This window comes from Pristiophorus japonicus, chromosome 8 (genome assembly GCF_044704955.1).
Source record: "Pristiophorus japonicus isolate sPriJap1 chromosome 8, sPriJap1.hap1, whole genome shotgun sequence".
NCBI lineage: Eukaryota > Metazoa > Chordata > Chondrichthyes > Pristiophoridae > Pristiophorus > Pristiophorus japonicus.
The window spans coordinates 54529984-54548953 of NC_091984.1; the positions used below are offsets into that span (position 1 = coordinate 54529984).

General features: G+C 43.3%; 2 protein-coding genes across 5 annotated transcripts in view; one reads left to right on the top strand and one right to left on the bottom strand.

Annotated features, from left to right (window-relative positions):
• Positions 1-1281: 1281 nt before the first annotated feature.
• toe1 (target of EGR1, exonuclease) lies at positions 1282-13359 on the bottom strand. Of its 2 annotated transcripts, none has more exons than XM_070886808.1 (8): positions 13229-13359; positions 11434-11607; positions 11309-11349; positions 9227-9323; positions 6345-6503; positions 5257-5516; positions 3337-3508; positions 1282-2193 (listed from the first exon to the last, which is right to left on the bottom strand). In XM_070886808.1, the coding sequence occupies exons 2-8, from the start codon at positions 11542-11544 to the stop codon at positions 1492-1494; spliced, it is 1542 nt and encodes a 513-aa protein (XP_070742909.1). In that variant the 5' UTR covers positions 11545-11607; positions 13229-13359; the 3' UTR covers positions 1282-1491. The 2 variants fall into 2 exon arrangements, with proteins under 2 accessions (XP_070742909.1, XP_070742908.1); XM_070886807.1 differs by lacking the exon at positions 13229-13359 and adding an exon at positions 13037-13203.
• LOC139268528 (adenine DNA glycosylase-like) overlaps positions 13095-18970 on the top strand; it is a 33169-nt gene continuing 27293 nt past the window's right edge. Inside the window, exons 1-4 of one of the 3 annotated variants that reach the window (XM_070886805.1) lie at positions 13095-13563; positions 15971-16090; positions 18018-18151; positions 18269-18308. In XM_070886805.1, coding sequence (XP_070742906.1) covers positions 15979-16090; positions 18018-18151; positions 18269-18308 — 286 coding nt within the window. In that variant the 5' untranslated portion in view covers positions 13095-13563; positions 15971-15978. The remainder of the gene's footprint in view (positions 13564-15970; positions 16091-18017; positions 18152-18268; positions 18309-18970) is intronic. The other 2 variants (XM_070886803.1, XM_070886804.1) reach the window with 2 other exon arrangements.

Genomic DNA, 18970 nt, shown 5'->3' on the forward strand with positions numbered 1-18970 from the left:
AAGAGAGAGCGGGGGGGGGGAGGGAAGAGAGAGCGGGGGGGGGGGAGGGAAGAGAGAGCGGGGGGGGGGGGGGGGAGAGAGCGGGGGGGGGAGGGAAGAGAAAGAGCGGGGGGGGAGGGAAGAGAGAGCGGGGGGGGGGGGGAGGGAAGAGAAAGAGCGGGGGGGGGGGGGGGACGGGTCGGGGAACAGGGTGTCGGGGTGGGGGGGGGAAGAGAAGGGGGGAGAGAGAGAAAGAGCGGGTCTCTGGTCGGGAGGGGGGCGGGGGAGCTGGCCGTGGGAGGAGCCTCATTCACGTAGCCCCAATGAGGCCATTCAGCCAGGGCTAAGGGCTGTGTGCTTCGGGCCCCTCCCACACAATTCCCGCCTGGAGCTACTGCACTTGCGTGCCGACTGTAGCGCATGTGCAGAGGTCCCGGCGCTGTTTTTAGCGCAGGGACCTGGCTCCGCCCCCCCCCCACAGCTCGTGCTGGCTGCGCCGAGGGCCAGAGGACCTGTAAGTAGGTGGAGAATACCGAGGATTTTTTTAGGCGCGAAAGACGGGTGCCCAGCTTGGAGGGGCACCTGTTTTTTTTCTTGTGGAAACTTGGGCCCAATAATAATGAATGTTACCTCACAGCACAATGAAGCAGTCTGTACCCATCTGCAGCAAGACCTGGGCCACATTCAGACTTGGGCTGGTAAGTGGCAAATAACATTTGCACTACACAAGCAGCAGTCAATGACTAACTCAAAGTGTCTAACTACCTCCTTGACATTCAATGCCATTACCCTCAACATACTGATGGGGTCACCATTGACCAGAAACTTAATTGGACCAGCCACCCACTGTGGGTACAAGAGCAGGTCAGAGGCTTGGTATTCTGCAGTAAGTGCCTCAGCACCTGACTTCCCAAAAGCCTTTTCACCATGTACAAGGCACAAGTCAGGAGCAATGTTCCCTATAAGCTGCACAGCTATGCAGCCCAGGACTGGCTTTTGCAATATTAAAGTTCGTATATGCACAAAACTGAATGGGCTGCACACCCAATAAAAAAATTACAGTGAACATTGATCAGGAGTGTGATGGAATACTCCCCACTTGTCTGGATGAGTAACTTCCAAAACAATACAACCAGCTTGATTGGCACTCCAGCCACCGCCTTAAATATTCACTCCCCTGGTGCATCGTGGCTGAGTGTACTATCTACAAGATACACTGCAGCAACTCACCAAGGCACCTTCAAGGGCAATTAGTGATGTACAATCAGCAACACCCACATCCCATAAATGAACACAATGAAGTAAGCAAGGAAATCTAAAATTTAATAAAGGAAAGGATTTTCTGTGACATTTACACAATAGAAAGACAATGCACATTTAATAGTATCCCTCTTACTAGTTCTTCGGTTTTAATATTTTAAACATTGATCACATCCTTTAAACAAGTTTACAAGGTTGTTTTCCTGGAACTCAATTTTTATTTAAAAAACTTGACTGCCATTGGTTCACACCTCAATGCTTCCCCCAAACCAATTCAATCTTGGCCTGGTGAGCTTTTGAGGATTTTGAAAATGAACTTTTACAAATCTGTAAGGGCATAGCCTTCCCACTCAGATAAAGTTTATTATAGCAGTCAGGGAGCCATGGGTCCATCCTTGTGCTTTCATTGCCACCATTTTTCCACATCAGAATGTAAGCCATTATAAATCCAGTCATAAAAGCATCAAACCCTGCTCTGTGGGTACCACCCTCGTATTTTTCCATTTTGTTTTTTTCCACCACCTCTTCAGTTTCTGTAGATTTTTGATCCGCCGGGTTGTTTTCCTTTTCTTTGCTGTGGCTTAAAAATTCCCTGTGTGTTTCCGCTCCACCACCGAGATTATCTTCACTTTCCTTATCACCCAAGAAGTCCTCTGGGGATTGTGCATCACTTAAAAGCTTCCCCTGTACTACCTCTCCAGTGTCCATTATTTCTGGCTGCACACCGGAGTTGTCACACGGTAACTTATACGGCGGGACATCATTAGGAGACATGTTATCTGCAGCTGCAGATTCAGTGGGGTTGTCGCTTAATTCCATTGTGTTCTGTCTCCTCTTTCTCCTGGCCTTTCTCTTCTTTCTCTTATCATCTTTGATCCGTTCATCTTCATCAATGATGAGGTCAGTGTTGTGCGACAGGGAGCATTTCACACCATTTGGACACCAGCCATAAGCCTTTCAAGAGTCATGCAAAGACATTTACAAGTATGCCATCATGGAACTCACTGCCCATTATCACTATGTATTAAATTGTGGCACAGCACATGGGAACAGTCATACTGTGCTAGCTTGTATCCATAATTCCCCATACAGTGAGTTCCTGAACTCATCCCCATCAGGAAAAATTTAAAAAAATTAGAAGTCAGGTTATTCCAGGCTGCTTTGTGCCCCTAATTGATTGGTTCAGGGACATTATTTAGAGAGGCTTGAAGCAAATCATCTATTTGGTCTCTTGCTTTGAAAGTGTCTGACTCAAGGAGATTTATGAATAGGGCACCGACACCCCTCATTTTATAAGCACAAAGTTATCCACTTTCGCAGAAAAAATAAAAAAAGCATTATTTAAATGGAGAAAAATTACAAAGTGCTGCAGTACAGAGGGACCTGGGCGTCCTTGTGCATGAAACACAAAAAGTTAGTATGCAGGTACAAGTGATCAGGAAGGCAAATGGAATGTTGGCCTTTATTGCAAGGGGGATGGAGTATAAAAGCAGAGAAGTCCTGCTACAACTGTACAGGGTATTGGTGAGGCCACACCTGGAGTACTGCATACAGTTTTGGTCTCCTTATTTGAGGGGGGATATACTTGCATTGGAGGCAGTTCAAAGGTAGTTCACTAGGTTGATTCCTGAGATGAAGGGGTTGAGTAGGTTGGGCCTATACTCATTGGAGTTCAGAAGAATGAGAGGTGATCTTACTGAAACATATCAGATACTGAGGGGGCTCGACAACATAGATGCAGAGAGGATGTTTCCACTCAGGGAATCTAGAACTGGGGGCATAGTTTCAGAATAAGGGGTCGCCCATTTAAAACTGAGATGAGGAGGAATTTCTTCTCTGAGGGTTGTAAATTCTCTGTCTCAGAGAGCTGTGGAGGCTGGGTCATTGAATATATTTAAGGCGGAGACAGACAGATTTTTAAGCAATAAGGGAGTAAAGGGTTATGGGGAGCGGGCAGGGAAGTGGAGCTGAGCCCATGATCAGATCAGCCATGATCTTATTGAATGGCGGAGCAGGCTCGAGGGGCCAAATGGCCTACTCCTATTTCTTATGTTAAAATTCACCAAAAATTTAAAATTTAATGCCAGTTATACTCACAGAAAACCGTTCGCATATTCCCACTTTTCTCTGTTCTGTAACTTCTTTGTCAGCCTCTGGGAGGTTGCAATACCGATAGTCAATGTAACCTGTGAACATCTGTTGATAGTTACAGAACTCAATGGAGAGATGGCTGTTGTTAGCATTAATTAATCTGGTATTCTCCCTTCTGCTGCAAATTGAAAAGATCAACTTACTGTTAGTAGAGTCAGGATAAATAAATTGCAACTACTTTTCTAGGACTTCAGTCATTAGACAAGAAAGGGCATCATCATAGGCGATCCCTCAAAATGAGGATGATTTGCTCCCACACCAAAAAAAAGGATGAGTTCACAGGTGTTTCAAAAGAAGAACCCGAACTACATCCTCAAGGATGGAAGATGCCTGTGCGTGGATTTAAAAAAAAACGTGTAGTGGCCGTTGCACACCAGCCACCACATGGGCTTGACAGAGCTAGGTCTTGGTCCAATGGCAAGGATTACCCAAGACAACTGCTCTGCTGCACGGAGCCAGTGCGCACACATTAGTGTGGGCTGGCCCGTGCTGGCCCTGGGCCCCAATCACATCCCTCCACAGAAAGGGCCTAGTATGTTTCAAACCACCAGAGGTTCTCAATGAGCTTTGTAAACAGCAGATCGCCCTCTAATGGCAACAAAGAGGTACTGCATTCATTTCCAAATTTCTATTCAGATCAAATAATTATTGTGGTCAAAAAAAATGTTTTTTGCACAGAAACCAACCCACAAAATATACTCAATGCAACATTTTAGAGCGCATGGTGTAGAGTTTGGAACATCAATCTTTTGTAGTAAAAATGCATCTCTCTCGCCAGTGTCAGCTGTGGCTCAGTGGGCAACACATTTGCCTGAGTTGGAAGGTTGCGGGTTCAAGACCTACTCCAGGAACTTGAGCACATAAATCTAGGCTGACACGACAGTGCAATGCTGAGGGAGAGCTGCTCTGTCAGAGGTGCCGTCTTTCGCATGAGACATTAAACCGAGGCCCTGTCTGCTCTCTCAGGTAAAAGATCCCATGGCAGTATTTTGAACAGCAGGGGAGTGATTCCTTGTGCTCTGACCAATATTTAGCTCTCAATCAACATAACAAAAACAGATTATCTGGTCATTATCACACTGCTGTTTTATGGAGTTTGCTGTGCACAAGTTGGCTGCTACATTTCCAACATTACAACAGTGACTACACTCCAAAAGTACTTCATTGGCTGTAAAGCTCTTTGAGACTTGCTCTATAAATGCAAGTCTTTCAATTTTAAAGTGCTCTAATGTTTTGCTATTTACTTTGCTCAAGGTTGGAGATGTCTGTACTCAGGAGTGAAACACTTTTCCACTCGTCGTCTGATTCAATCAAGTGCCAAGTAAGGTTCCTGCCACTCTTCCAAAAGAGTGCCTTATTTTGCTAGCCTGGGCTCAGTGTTAGCACTCTTGCTTTTGAGTCAGAAGGCTGAAGATTCAAGCTCCACTCCAGAGATTTGAGCACATGGTCTAGGCTAATACTTCAGTGCAGTACTGACTTTCGGATGTAATGTTAAACCAAGGCCATGTCTGCTCTCTAGGATAGACACAAAAGATCCCATGGCATTATTTTAAAAACAAGGAATTCTCTCAATATCCTGGCCAACATTTATTGGCTAACCAATATGACTTTAGTTTCATAGTTTTAATGAATTATTTCACTTGTATTGAAAGTGTAAATACTGCTGTGATTAACAACATGAGCTGTGCTTCTACTTCAGCTTTTCAATAAGGTAATTTACAATAACCAAGTTTCCTATTAAAAAAAATTTGTCAGATTTTTGGGGCTTTAAAATGAACATTATTTGTCCTATTCCCATTATGTTTTCCTATTGCTTCCCTGCTCCCCTAACGAAAAAGAAAATGATAACCAGTTTATGTCACTTACCACTTTTTGTAGGCATACTCCAAGTAGGAGGACACAAAGCGAGTCTCAAATTCTGAGGCGTATTTGGTATCATAAACCCCAGCTGGAAACATTTCAGACAGGTCGGCTGTGAAGGTCATGAGTTGGTCTGGCAGGTGGGCATAAAAACACTGGTACAGAAACGCCAAGTCGATCAGCCCATTGTGAAGAATTAAAGGCTTCTTTGACTGAATAATTTCTAGGAATAGAGCTCTAATATTCTGCCCACGACATTCATTAAGCTGTGGAGAAATACATTATAAACAGATGAGTTGTAAAAGTAGAAATAATTGGATGGCAAAGTGGGTTAATTACTGGCCTTTCAAGCCTGGGCTTAAACTGTTGCTGGTTGTTATACGGGTCTTAAATTAAATGATTTTGGGCAGTATTCTTCCAGTTCCTGGACATAGGCTCATAGGCATAAAACTGTCTTTAATGTGTGACTAGACTGGCAACCTCCTTGAATGGCTAGTTCAGGGAACCGCAAAAAGTCACATTGGTGCAGTAGAGAATCTTTTTTTAAGGTTGGGGCAGATTAGAGAAAGCATTACTTTGAATGTAACCATGGTATAGCTGCTCAGGGAGTGCTAAATACTGGCAATGGGTGCCTGAAATGGGAAACATTCTCTAACATTGTACAGTGCATCCTGGCAGGTGACAATGGGATTGCATTGAGCTGTACTATGCAATGAACACCACACCTCATGCACCAATAAATAAAATTACACACAAATCAGTAAAGTCAACATCCTTCCCACTCCTACCATGTATGCAGTAGTGATTGAGACAGCATGGAGTTAGAAAGGTACCAGAAACAGACTTCCGCAGCCGGTGAGCACTAGCGGAACAAGAGTGCTTCATCTTCTAAAACCAAATGTTAATTTTATTTATTAAGTTTACTTTAAATTTGGTTTAATTTATGATTTATTAGTTGTGCCCCTTTAAAGGGGGGAACTTGCTTTCTTTTTATTGATCAATTAAAGTAATCAGCCAATAAACAGCAGCAAACACAGAAATAGTGACAGGGTTAAAGTATTTTATATAACATTCAGAAATTAAGTTGCTGTTACCTTGTCATTCCCTTTGTGGTATGGAATCCCTTTAGCATACTGTTTATTGAAATCAAAGCCATGCTGGACCAGGAACTGAACAGACTGTGGCTCAATTATATATTCATCCATGCACAGGAGGGTGAGGTTGTACACCTGGCTCAAGTAGGTACCACCTGGCTGAAATATTAACAGCTGTGATTAACCAATTATAAACACACAAAACATGCATCATGAGCATCCAGAGCTATTATATATTATAATCGAGTGGGTCAAAACATTCCATTTCAACATACTTTGAAAAGTCCTATTTCATATGGTCTCAATGGGAAAATGCATTATAAAAGTGTTGACATTTATCAGACATACAAGTTACACATACAGCTTTCCAATGTTGAATGTCAGACAACAATAGCTGCTAAAGCACCAGCAGCTGCAGTCTCTGGCCATCAAGTATCGCCTCTGAGCGGCCCTAAACGTTTTGAACCCCTGTAGGCTTAGTCAGCAGAGATGTTTGTATAGGTAAGCAAAAAGTATTACAGTATTAAAATATATTGAAAACTTGTGAATAGTTGCTTTCTGCAGCCCTCCTGCAATTCTCCACCCACACCCAACAACAGGCAAACCTTTCTGTGCAGCACAAACTATAGCATGATGGGACTGTTATCCACTGGCCCACTAAACATCTGATCCCCACACCCTGCACTTGAGCTGTCCCCAGGAGCCTGGTCTTATGCCCCTTCCCGCCCCCCACCACCACCAGTGCTGCCTTGTTCACGCACTCCTCCCTCAAACATCCACTTACCCACTTCTATCAGAGGGTTGTAAATCTGTGGAATTTGCTGCCTCAGAGCTGTGGAAGCTGGGACATTGACTAAATTTAAGACAGAAATAGAGAGTTTCTTGAGCGATAAGGGGATAAGGGCTTATGGGGAGCGGGCAGGGAAGTGGAGCTGAATCCATGACCAGATCAGCCATGATCTTATTGAATGGCGGAGCAGGCTCGAGGGGCCTTATGGCCTACTCCTGCTCTTGCTCCTATTTCTTATGTTCTTATGATCATAGCCATCTGACCTGGACATGGGCTTTGTAGGCTGCCTGGTATGTTTGAATGCTATCTGCAGCTCAACCTTATTGTCCCCATTTCCCACGAAGAACAAAATGGGAATCGCGACAGGAAAATTTAAGATTCACCACAAGCCTCAAAATTGGGATCTGGGTGGAAGGGTAGATAACCCCTTCTCCCACTCCACCAATGAGAGGAAAATGGGGGACAGAGGAGATAGGAAGAGAAGGTAACCACTGCTGATATGAAACTGTACATAAGAATATAAGAAATAGAAGTAGGCCATTTGGCCCCTCGAGCCTGCTCTGCCATTCAATAAGATCATGGCTGATCTGGTCATGGATTCAGCTCCACTTCCCTGCCCGCTCCCCATAAGCCCTTATCCCCTTATCGCTCAAGAAACTGTCTATCTCCGCCTTAAATATATTCAAAGACCCAACCTCCAAAGCTCTCGGGAGCAGAGAATTCCACAGATTTACAACCCTCAGAAGAAATTCCTCCTCCTCTCAGTTTTAAATGGGTGACCCGTTATTCTGAGGCTATGTCCTCTAGTTTTAGTCTCCCCTATGCGTGAAAACATCCTCTCTGCATCCACCTTGTCAAGCCCCCTCATCACCTCTCATTCTTCTGAATTCCAATGAGTAGAGGCCCAACCTACTCAACCTATCTTCATAAGTCAACCCCCTCGTCTCCAGAATCAACTTAGTGAACCTTCTCTGAACAGCCTCCAATGCAAGTACATCCCTCCTTAAATATGGAGACCAAAACTGTACGCAGTACCCTAGGTGTGGCCTCACCAATACCCTGTACAGTTGTATTGTAGTTCCCCTCCCACTTGGGTAGTTTTAGTTTTTGTGCCTTTCTTCCCTTGTCCCTCTCCGCTGTCATCCATCCCCTCATCATCCTGTCTTCTTTTACTTTCCCCTAGAGGCAAGGTAGCTCTTGCTCAGATCCATCATCACCCCAACTAAGAAGAACTTTTTGACCCTGTTGGGAGGTACAGTATAGCTCCATACAATTCCACCCCTCAAAAATGAGGGCCTGGGAGGAGAGAAGGTTTAGCTCACCACAATCCCTCTCCCTACTGAGAATAGTCGGGCCAGGCTGGAATGAAGCACAACTCGTCACTGCCCCTTCTATGCGCATATGTAAATCCAGGACTCTCCTCCCTGCTAAGATAGTTTCCCTCCACACCCACCTTGCCCCCTCTCCTCTTCCAGTCTAATTATCCCGTGCCCCCTAACCATACTTGACCTGAATAGGTTGTTTGGTCAACTACCAGTGTGCAATCCTGGTGATCGACTGGTATGATTCTAAAGTATTCATTCACTGGTTCTGTAGGTTTGCAGGGAGGAGGTGGGGTCATGTCAGCTAGACCCACATGGAAAGCTCCCAATTTTGGCCATGGACTAGAGCAGTGGCTGGACACGGCACCAGGGAAAAATGATATAAAAATACACACAGGATAGTCACTCTGAACCAACCTAGTCACTAATTAGTCAATCTAGCAGCTACCGGAGCGGCCAGACAGCGGTCAGGTACCAGGCTACTTTTATAGCTTAAAAGGTCAAGGAATAGTACCAGGGGGATCTGAAACCAGGAAGAAAAGGGCAAAATACTGTTATCTGGACGGATTACATCACAACAGGGTCAAGTGTGCCTTCTGGTGACCTCTTATGAAGGGATTTTAGTGATGGGTACCGAGAACCTGGGAGGCCAATATCAACCCAACTTGTCAGCAGAAGGTAAATGCAGGCAGGTCATAAAATGTCGCTTCAGAGGAGTTTTCCGATAAGCACAAAGGGATTAAATTGAATTTCATTTGAAAGGCTCTTACTTTGTCTGATAGCTCTTTGAAACTTGCTATCCCGAGAGAAAGAACAGAACGAGTTCTGGCAGCGTGGCATATTGCTTTGTATCGGTCTTCAATTGACCTGTTAGACATCCAAGTAAACATGAATTATTCAATCTACCATTAGAAATACAGATATTTGATCCACTACAGCAGAAGGAAGGACAATTTATTGCTAGAGATTTTTTCTCTCCCTTTAATAAGTCATTTTGCTCAGTCAACAGCTTAGTAGAGAAATCAGTCAAGGAAATTAATTTTAAGAGTGCTTGTCCACTTCCTATTACTGACAATTTGTTTGCAGAACACTTGTGTCTTTATCCTCACCACCCACTCAGCTACTAAAACTCAGCAGAAAGCGGTGAAAAGCAAGGCAGCTCACACTGACACCAATATTTGAAAGTAGGCTTACCCTAGCAAGATTTAACTGGCTATCGTGAACACATTGTCCCTTTCACTACTCAAGGTTACAAGGCTAAAAACAGACCTTTGTGGAGAAGACAGATCCTCGGTCTATAAATTTTAGCTAAATCTAGAAGGGAGATCATAGACATAATCACTGCGACATGTCTCTCCCAACATACACTGAAAAATTTGTGGGAGTGGCTTTATTTAATTTTGGGTCCTTCTTTTCCAGTACTAGCCATTAAGCTTTGCCAGCTGCTGCAGCAATGTGGCTGATGCACACCAAATTTACTAAGTTTATTGAGTGATAAATCAATGATTATGGCAAAGCATCCTTTTATCAATACCAAGACTACGATTCTGATCATGCTACAGGTGCTATGTGAATTAATTGTATTTAAGGATTTTCAAAACTCACCAGTACCTGTTTTCAATTTCAAGACATTTAGGCAAATGAGTAAATATAGATTTTAAAAGAACATTTACTAGTGCAGTTGCTATCTTAATGGGCCAAGCATGGAGTTGTTGGATGGGGATCTATACTTGTACTGGGGTAAAAAGACTTTTCTTCAAGGTGGACTTTCTGAAACAAGGAGTTGACACACGCCCGTATAGCGACCATGGAATCACTCAGACGAAACCTTGGTTCAACCGATCTTTATTCAAGCATATGCAGGGGAAGAGTTCAGGAATGAACCTTCAAGAAAACAAGGGTTCCACATGCAGTTATACAGTTTTTGAGGTGTGCGACCCTCCTACAAAACCTTCTATGACCACCGGTTGATCTATAGCTTATCAGAGGAGCTTCATTGATTCGTTGGCCCTTATCAGACTGGCTGCTAAATGGTTTCTCAACCTCTCCATCTCCCATGGCATCTCAGCCTTCTGGAATGTGTTGTTCTACAGTGTTAACCTTGCCTTGGTTTCCCATGGCTAGTTCTGTACCTGGTTTCTTATCAGACAATCCCTTTCCCATGAGCTCAGCTGCTGCTGCTACTACTACAACAGTATTATCCTATCTATGTTCCCAGACAGCTTACTCCCTACTATCCTTGGAAATTTATTAGTAGGTGTTGTCAACTCTGCCCTTCATTCCCTTAAATGTACTGAATATGTAAAGTTTTCATTTTATGTTATATGGCCATTTTCTATCATTTGTAAGTGAGTTTTACATACAATCTGTCAATAGGCGATATATTACAATCCCTACCTCGAGGTGGAGGAACTCTCGACTCCTCACAACCTCCTAATACTGATAAGTCCTTTTACTCAACCATCTTACGTGACTGATCAATTCACTACCTTCAGTATCCCTTTGGTGACCATCTGTCTGTCTACCCTACACCTTACACTCGTAATTCCTTATTTTCAGAGTTCCTGTGCCATTATGGGGTCACAGTGAGCAGAGGACAGATATTTCCCGAGATGGAGAGGCGAGGAAAGGGAATGAAAACACCTGCAAGTTATGTCACAGAGAAAAGAACTGAGATTGGGTCATTTACCTCCCCTTAAGTCAACAATTTTCTTTTTTTTAAATAAATGATAGATAGAAGCCACCATTAATTTGTAAGATCACCACAATACTATAATAACATTCAAGTATATCTTACACAACTGAACATAGAGGGATAGGCTCCTTTAACCACAACTCAAGTTTCTACTCACTGTGCCAGCAAAGCTTTTCGTGTCCCGAGTCCACTCAGTTCCTGTGAGGAAAACAGTCCAATATAAATGTTGTCATTTAAATTTTTTTTCAAAAGGTAGTAAGGGACAACAAATGCTGCACTCACAGTATCCAGGGCTATGAAACTCGCTGTCCTTACTGCAAGTAGCATAGATGGCCAGGTCTCCTTAAAATTGTCAATGTGGACATCAACGACAGGCACTTTCATAAAGGACATCTTTACCAGATTCTCAATGTAAAATAATTTGTATACTTAAACGCATTTCATCTCATTCACGATCTAAAACAAAGAAGGTACATGTTAATAAGACAATAGGAAAACTTTTGACACTATTAGCACATCTTTTATAAGGGCAATATATATGTCATTGAACTAGAGTATTTTCTTTCAATAAAATCTCATCTTCCTCTTCAGCTACGCCTCATTATATTGCTTATCCATTACAAGCTTACGAAACATTGAGCCCAATTTTCCCCAGTGATTTGCACCGATTTTTTGGAGCAGGCAGCTTTTTTTGGCCTAATTTTAAAAACCAGTTTCCCCGATCAATTTGCACCAGTGTAATTCAGTTAGTTACGATTTTTTAAAGGTTTTTTTTTCAGCCAAGACAGGGCGTAACCTGCCACCCACACCAATTCTGGCTATTTAGGCAAGTTTGGCCAGCTGAGAGTTACTCCAGTTCTTCTAGGTGGGGGGAGGAAGGGGACTTTAATAATTTAATGGAGGTAAGTTGCTGCAATGTATTTTAAGGTGTTTGTGCAAGATGTGAGCTAAGCTGTAAGTGTCACTTTCCAGCCTCAGCCCTTATTGTGCCCCTGGTTACTGTGGCAACCTGAGCTTTTTGGCGCAGATCAAGGCTCCACCCCCAAAACTAAAGGACAAATTAGGCTGTGCCAAAATGAAGAAATCAAACGGAGAAACTTAGAACATTTTTTTGGGCGTACTTGGGCCCCCAAAAAGAAACGTAACTATTCAAGTAACCCCAAAAGAAACTTTGGGGAAAATTAAGCCCATTATTTTCTTGACATGACAGAATCAAGGAAAACCTTAGCAACAAAGTACAATTACAGGAAGTTCAAATGGCATTGTAAACGGCTCCAACTTTGATCTCAGTTCACCACCAAATCAGGCTCCAAATGTATTACAGCCTTGCTGTATTTTTTTTAAAATCAAAATTAATAGTAGCAGTATTTGTTCTCCTCTTCTAGGTGACATTAGTAACTATTTCGGAGGCTTATTCCCTAGCCAGGAACGTTGCAGATATGCCAATGCTGGACAGCAACTTAGGATGACTTGTGCTTTAGGAAGCGGCATCTAGCTTCTGCTCGACTCGTACCAAGTTCAAAATACTCATCCTTAAATGTAAAACCAAAGCTGGTTTACCCAGATTGTGCACTGGCTTTGCACATTTGAAGCTAAACTCGGTTCTCCCAAGTTCCTCTATGCTCCCCCAGATAATTTCCATTTTTAAGAAAGCTTTGTGTAATTTTGAAGAAAAGAAAGAGAATATGTAGGAGCACAAACATAGACAATGGCCCCAAGCATTGCGAAGTTCAGGCAGGTCGCACAGGGCCGTTTACACAAACCCTGAGACAACCAAACCCCTCACATCATTTGGGTCTCCCTGTTGCTGCAGTTGTTGGCTCTTCCCTTCCCTTCCCTCCCCTCCTTCCCTCCTACTTCTCCTCTCTCCCCTCCTCATTCTTACTTTTTAATACTCATTCCCTCTCTTTTCTCCCCAATGGATGTGTGTTTAAAGTCTCATTCATCAGACATAGAAATGATGCACTATCGCGACAAAGCCAGAAGCGAAACTCTGATTCAGACATCGCCACACCCGGTGCCCCCGGCCCCTTGCCTCCCTGCCTCCCCGGTCCCCCGGTAACCGCCCTCCACCAACCTCCGTGCGGCGCCGGTCCTTCCTATCGCGAGTCGCGCCCTGATGCGAAATGGCGCGCTCACAGTTTTGCCCACAACTCCTCCCGGCGTTAAACTCGGAGATAAAATTAACACCATTCGCTTTGAACGAAAGATTGGCGGCCGCACCCGTGCCTTGGCCCGGCAAGAAGTTGGATGTGATCTGCCAGGACTGACTGACTGACAGGCAGGCAGGCAGGCGAACGAGCAGACCGCGCTGCCGGGGCCCTTCCCCGGCCACAGCCGCCTCAGAATAAAGTCTATCAGGTGGGCCGGTGCTTCAGGGAGTTACCCAGAGCCAGGGCTCAGGCTCGCAAGGTATGTGGTGCGCCAGGTGGTCCCAGCTGTAAATCTGCTCTAGTTTTGATTGAGCTTTATATTGTAAACCAGAATTAAACCCCGGTACTAAGATTTCAATAAAGCACAATGGTCAACTCCTGAAACGTTTTTTTTCTACTTCTACCTGAATTGGGAAAACAAGACCAAGCAGGATAATTAGGATCTTTACCTTTTCAAAACTGCGTTGTGTTTGGAGAGCATTTTGAGCTGCACGATAACAGGGTGAATACTGGTGGTTATAGATCTGTCACAACTCTTTTTGTTGGAAACAAATTAACAAATTGAATCAAAAGTGCTCCCTTATTAAAGGGGGAGACACTTCAAACACTTTTCAAGTGCCCTTTTTTTTTGTATAGCTCTGTCACATAATGGAGGGAAAAGTTCAAGGTGATGATTTAAGAGTAATTTGTGAAAATTGACTTCTTCCAGCTGCTTGCATATTGGTACCAATGCTTTAAATAAGTTGAATTGGGAAAGGCAATCCCAAAATGTATTGTGCAATTAATAGGACAAATAAATAGAGTTAGACACATAGAAGTTTAAAGCACAGAAAGAAGCCTTTTGTGGATCTGCCAGCTCTTTGCTAAAGTAATCCCACTACCCTGCTGTCTTCCCCATAGCTTGTATCTTCCTCTGCTTCAAATATTTATCAACCTTCCCTGAAAAGGTACAACGATCTCTTCAACTACTTCCTGCAGCATATCATTCCATGCTCCATGTGTGAATACATTTTTGCTAACACCCCTCCTCACCAGTTAAATAAGTGTTGCAGTTTACCAGTTGTGCACAATGTACGTATGTATTTTGTAATTATGCATATTTTTAATAATCCTTTGATAAAAATTAGCATAAGATATATTGGACTAATGTTGGAAAGTGTGAGGTCATGCACTTTGGCAGAAAAAAATCAAAGAGCAGGTTATTATTTAAATGGAGAAAGATTGCAAAGTGCCACAGTACAGTGGGACCTGGGGGTACTTGTGCATGAAACACAAAAGGATAGTATGCAGGTACAGCACGTGATCAGGAAGGCCAATGGAATCTTGGCCTTTATTGCAAAGGGAAGTATAAAAGCAGGGAAGTCTTGCTACAGTTGTACAGGGTATTGGTGAGGTCACACCTGGAATACTGAGTGCAGTTTTGGTTTCCATATTTACAAAAGGATATACTTGCTTTGGAGGCAATTCAGAAAAGGTTCACAATGTTGATTCTGGAGATGAGGGGGTTAACTTATGAGGAAAGGTTGAGTAGGTTGGGCCTCTACTCATTGGAATTCAGAAGATTGAGAGGTGATCTTATCGAAACGTATAAGATTACGAGGGGGCTTGACAAGATGGATGCAGAAAAGATGTTTCCACTGATAGGGGAGACTAGAACTAGAGGGCATAATCTTCGAATAAGGGGCCGCCCATTTAAAACTAAGCTGAGGAGAAATTTCTTCTGAGGGTTGTGGATCTGTGGAATTCGCTGCCTCAGAGAGCTGTGAAAGTTGGGACATTGAATAAATTTAAGACAGAAATAGACAGTTTCTTAAATGATAAGGGGATATGGAGAGCGGGCAGGGAAGTGGACCTGAGTCCATGATTGGATCAGCCATGATCATATTAAATGGCGGAGCAGGCTCGAGGGGCCGTATGGCCTACTGCTCCTATTTCTTATGTTCTTATTCAGGAAGCATTTTGGTGCTCATTGGATTACAAGAAAGAGATCTTATAATTTACATAGCATTGTTCACACCTTCAGGATATTCCGAAGCACTTCACAGACAATGAAGTACTTTGAAGTATAGTTACTTTTGTAATGTAGGCAAGTGTCAGCTGTGATTTTTGTGCTCAAATCTCTGGAGTAGGGCTTAGAACCCACTACCTTCATGATAGAGGTGGGAGTGCTACCATTGAGCCAAGACTGACATCTTTATTAGGCCCTACCTTTCCCTTCCATAGAACTGAATGCAGGGCTGACTTTTGGGATTATTTGGTGAGTTTTGATACACATAGATGAGTGGTAGAATCCATGATAGAAACATAGAAACATAGAAAATAGGTGCAGGAGTAGGCCATTCGGCCCTTCTAGCCTGCACCGCCATTCAATGAGTTCATGGCTGAACATGCAACTTCAGTACCCCATTCCTGCTTTCTCACCATACCCCTTGATTCCCCTAGTAGTAAGGACTCCATCTAACTCCTTTTTGAATATTGAAGATATGCATCTCTGTGAGTGTACAGCCTGGAATTAGTAGTGACCTTTTCTTTCTTCACTCTGGCAGAATAATGTTCATTTCAGGAGGTACAGGGCAATTGCATTACATACAAATGTTTACTCTTATACTATAAGTTTCCTTTATCACTGAACAACATTATAGAGCTTTGAACACATTTATCTCCAGAAAATATAATGAGCAAGTTGAGAACCACAGTGATGGGCAGAAAAACATCATTAAAAAGAAAGGAAAATGTGATGAATTCTCCACAAAGGAAGAGATCATGTCATGAACAGATCAAAGCAGGTGGGTAGTAAGGTTTGAAATTGTTGCTAATATTTAATGTAATCTTTTTTAATAATATTTATTTACTGACGAGTTGAACTGATTTTTGTAGTTTTCTGAAATTTGTGTTTTCTCTATTTTTGTGCAAACACTTTTGGTGTTTTTTTTTTAAGTATGTGTTTTTGAAGCCGATGGATTCTGTGCACTCAGCATCCTTATCGAGCAGTCCCAGGTCAGCTATAATGTGGGAAAAGTGCACAGCTTCATAAGTGTCCCTTCACTTTTCATGTTAGCATTTCCATCACTCACTCCAGTCATTCTTATGGGTTCTGAAGAATGTTTGCAAATTTTTTTGCTAGACTCTAGGAGTTCCGTGATGTGGACTTGCGCTCACTGGGATTTCTGTAATTACTGCTATGCTCAATACATCCAGCCATCAAAAAGAACAACATTTGACTTGACTGTGGCACGGTTGCTCTCTCCCATGCCACTTCCCAGAAATGCACAGATTTGTGTTTTTTTTTCAGCACAATAGAGTTTCAAATGTATTAAAAACTCTCAAAATGCTGGTCTGGAAAACTGCCAGGTACCCCTTTTTGGGAGCTTAAAGTTTTGGGTATGTCCTGTGCCAGAGCTTTCCAGTTGTGGAATACCTTTACATTTTGGAACAAAGGATGGGATAATTGGGATTGTACCAGAAGCAGTGTCGGGTCAGCAGAACAGGAGCGGGGCAGTCTATGTTTGGCGGCATTTAAAATTGGAGTGAGGAGAGCGTGAGCGATGATTGCTTGAGCAGGGTGGAGGAGGAGGGTGAAATGAGGGATTTACATCTGCAGTGAAGCAAGGCAGTTTTAGGGATGTTGCAATGTGCAATGTGCAACTGCTTAAAAAATCTGGAAAATGGTGCGAAACTTGGGACTTGGTGTTGGGGGTGAATACTGCTTGCCAAATAGATACTGTTTGGCCTCATGACTGTAACAGGCGCTAAAATTAATAGCTTGTTAGGGAGTAAAAATCTTAATCTTAGCAAACTAATCAAGTCTTGTTTGTTTGAGACTCAGTTAAAACTTGATGTAATACATCGTCTTATGTATCTGGGGGAAAGAAAATGTCACTCCTTGGGCCCGAGTTTGGTCAAACCTAAGTTCCGCCCATGAACCGTCGAAAGGACCGCTAAGATCCTGACGGTACTTTGGGCGGAGGTTTGGTGGAAAAGTGCAAATAAAACTGCCCGGTGGAAAAAAATGGGCCTTACGTGCCGATTCTGGGCGGCAGCGGGTGGTAGGTTGGCTTCTGGGCGGCAAATACGATCCTCGGCAAAGTAACGCCGAGGATAGAGTCGGTCCCAGGGAGGGGGGGGAATGGGAAAACATTTTTTTTTCAACAAATGAAAAACAATCTGCAGGATATTACAAATCCTTCAGAGGACCCTATCCAACAAAATCGCTGCAAAAGAAATGAAGAGAACAAGTGCACTAACCTATTCTTGCAGGTCTTCATATTTTCCGTTCAGGTAAGACTGCCTCCACGCGGTGGTCTTTTCCCCTGCTGGAACGGAGGACCGCCCGGACCAATCTCGGGAGGGGGGGCTTTTGTCGGCGTTGCACGCCAGCGGACGCTCCCCAGCGGTCTTCTCTCCCTGCCGGCGTGAGAACCTCACCAAATTCACTTGGAGGTGAGAGCGTCCAAAAAACGAGGAGACTGCCGAGAAAACTCGGCGGCAGTCAGCGGTAAGTCCACCAAATTCGGGCCCATGCATATGTTTAAATGGAATTGCAACCAGTCTCACTATGTTTGATTATATATTTCACTTCCAATATCCCCTGGCATTAATATTGTGTTAACCTTCAGTATCTAAAATAAGTGATTGTGGCCTGCAATTCTCTGTATGTCTATAATAACTGTCCAATATTTCTGATTTTGTTTGCTGTCTCTGTTGTCTTTACAGAGTTACTAAGGGTTGCATCTGACAAGGAAATTGGCTACCATTCTTTTAAGGATCTCGTTGAAATCCATTCCATTAGGGCGAGCCTACTCTCCTGGTATGCAAAAAGCAAAAGGCAGTTACCCTGGAGGAGAATGGTATGACCTGAGTGTAGAAATTTCACTGACCCTCCTCCTCAGTTGTTTGAAGCTAATTAAATTACAGTCTGTTGTTCTGTAGCATTTCATTTAATTAATTAAGCATTTTATTTCTAGGCTGTGACAGAGTCTGATTTGAACAAAAGGGCTTATGCAGGTACTGTGAACCCTATTTTATTATTTTCTACTGCTTCTCATTGCTTTTGCCTTTTGTTATTCCATCACATTTCCCTAGCCAAGAAGGCAGGCTGGTGATGTGCTTCTGGGCCTCTGTGAATGTTACGCTTTAACAGAATCAAGAAAGTGTATGAGTTCACCCTTTTTTGTTGCAGTACTTGGTCTTTGCCATGAAGCCAATACCAAATTCCATTCCCCATAATGACACAATACAGCGTTGCTGTATATGGACAAGCTTCTGCCAGTCGCTGAGCTGACCAGTATTTGCTCATTTTTAGCTCCCCTTATTGCTGTCTTTACAATGTCCTCTGCCTGGGAAGGTATGAGAGGCTGGTTTGCGCATTTTTTCTTGCCCACTGTATTTAGCAAAGAGCCACAAGGAGATGGACTTTCTGACTCTCCTTCCAGTATAAATACTAAAGTTTATTCAGTCAATTGTTCTGCCATTTATAGGTCCCCTTGCTCATTTGACCTTTCCTCAGCCTCTGTTGCAAGGCAATGCCAATGCTGCTCTGGCAGTGAGAAAGTGCGTGAGAGCTACTTAATAACTGGCCCTTTGCTTTTTCTCTCCATGGATAAATAATTCAGCACCTCCTAATAACACTGCTGAGATCATCTGAGATCGTAGGCGCCACTCAGGTT

Coding starts and splice junctions, on each gene's coding strand:
- toe1 (XM_070886808.1), bottom strand. CDS start 11,544: ATGTCCTTTATGAAAGTGCCTGTCGTTGATGTCCACATTGACAATTTT. Junction 6,504..9,226: donor TCAAAGAGCTATCAGACAAA/GTAAGAGCCTTT, acceptor TTAATATTTCAG/CCAGGTGGTACCTACTTGAG. Junction 5,517..6,344: donor ACCACAAAGGGAATGACAAG/GTAACAGCAACT, acceptor ATTTCTCCACAG/CTTAATGAATGTCGTGGGCA.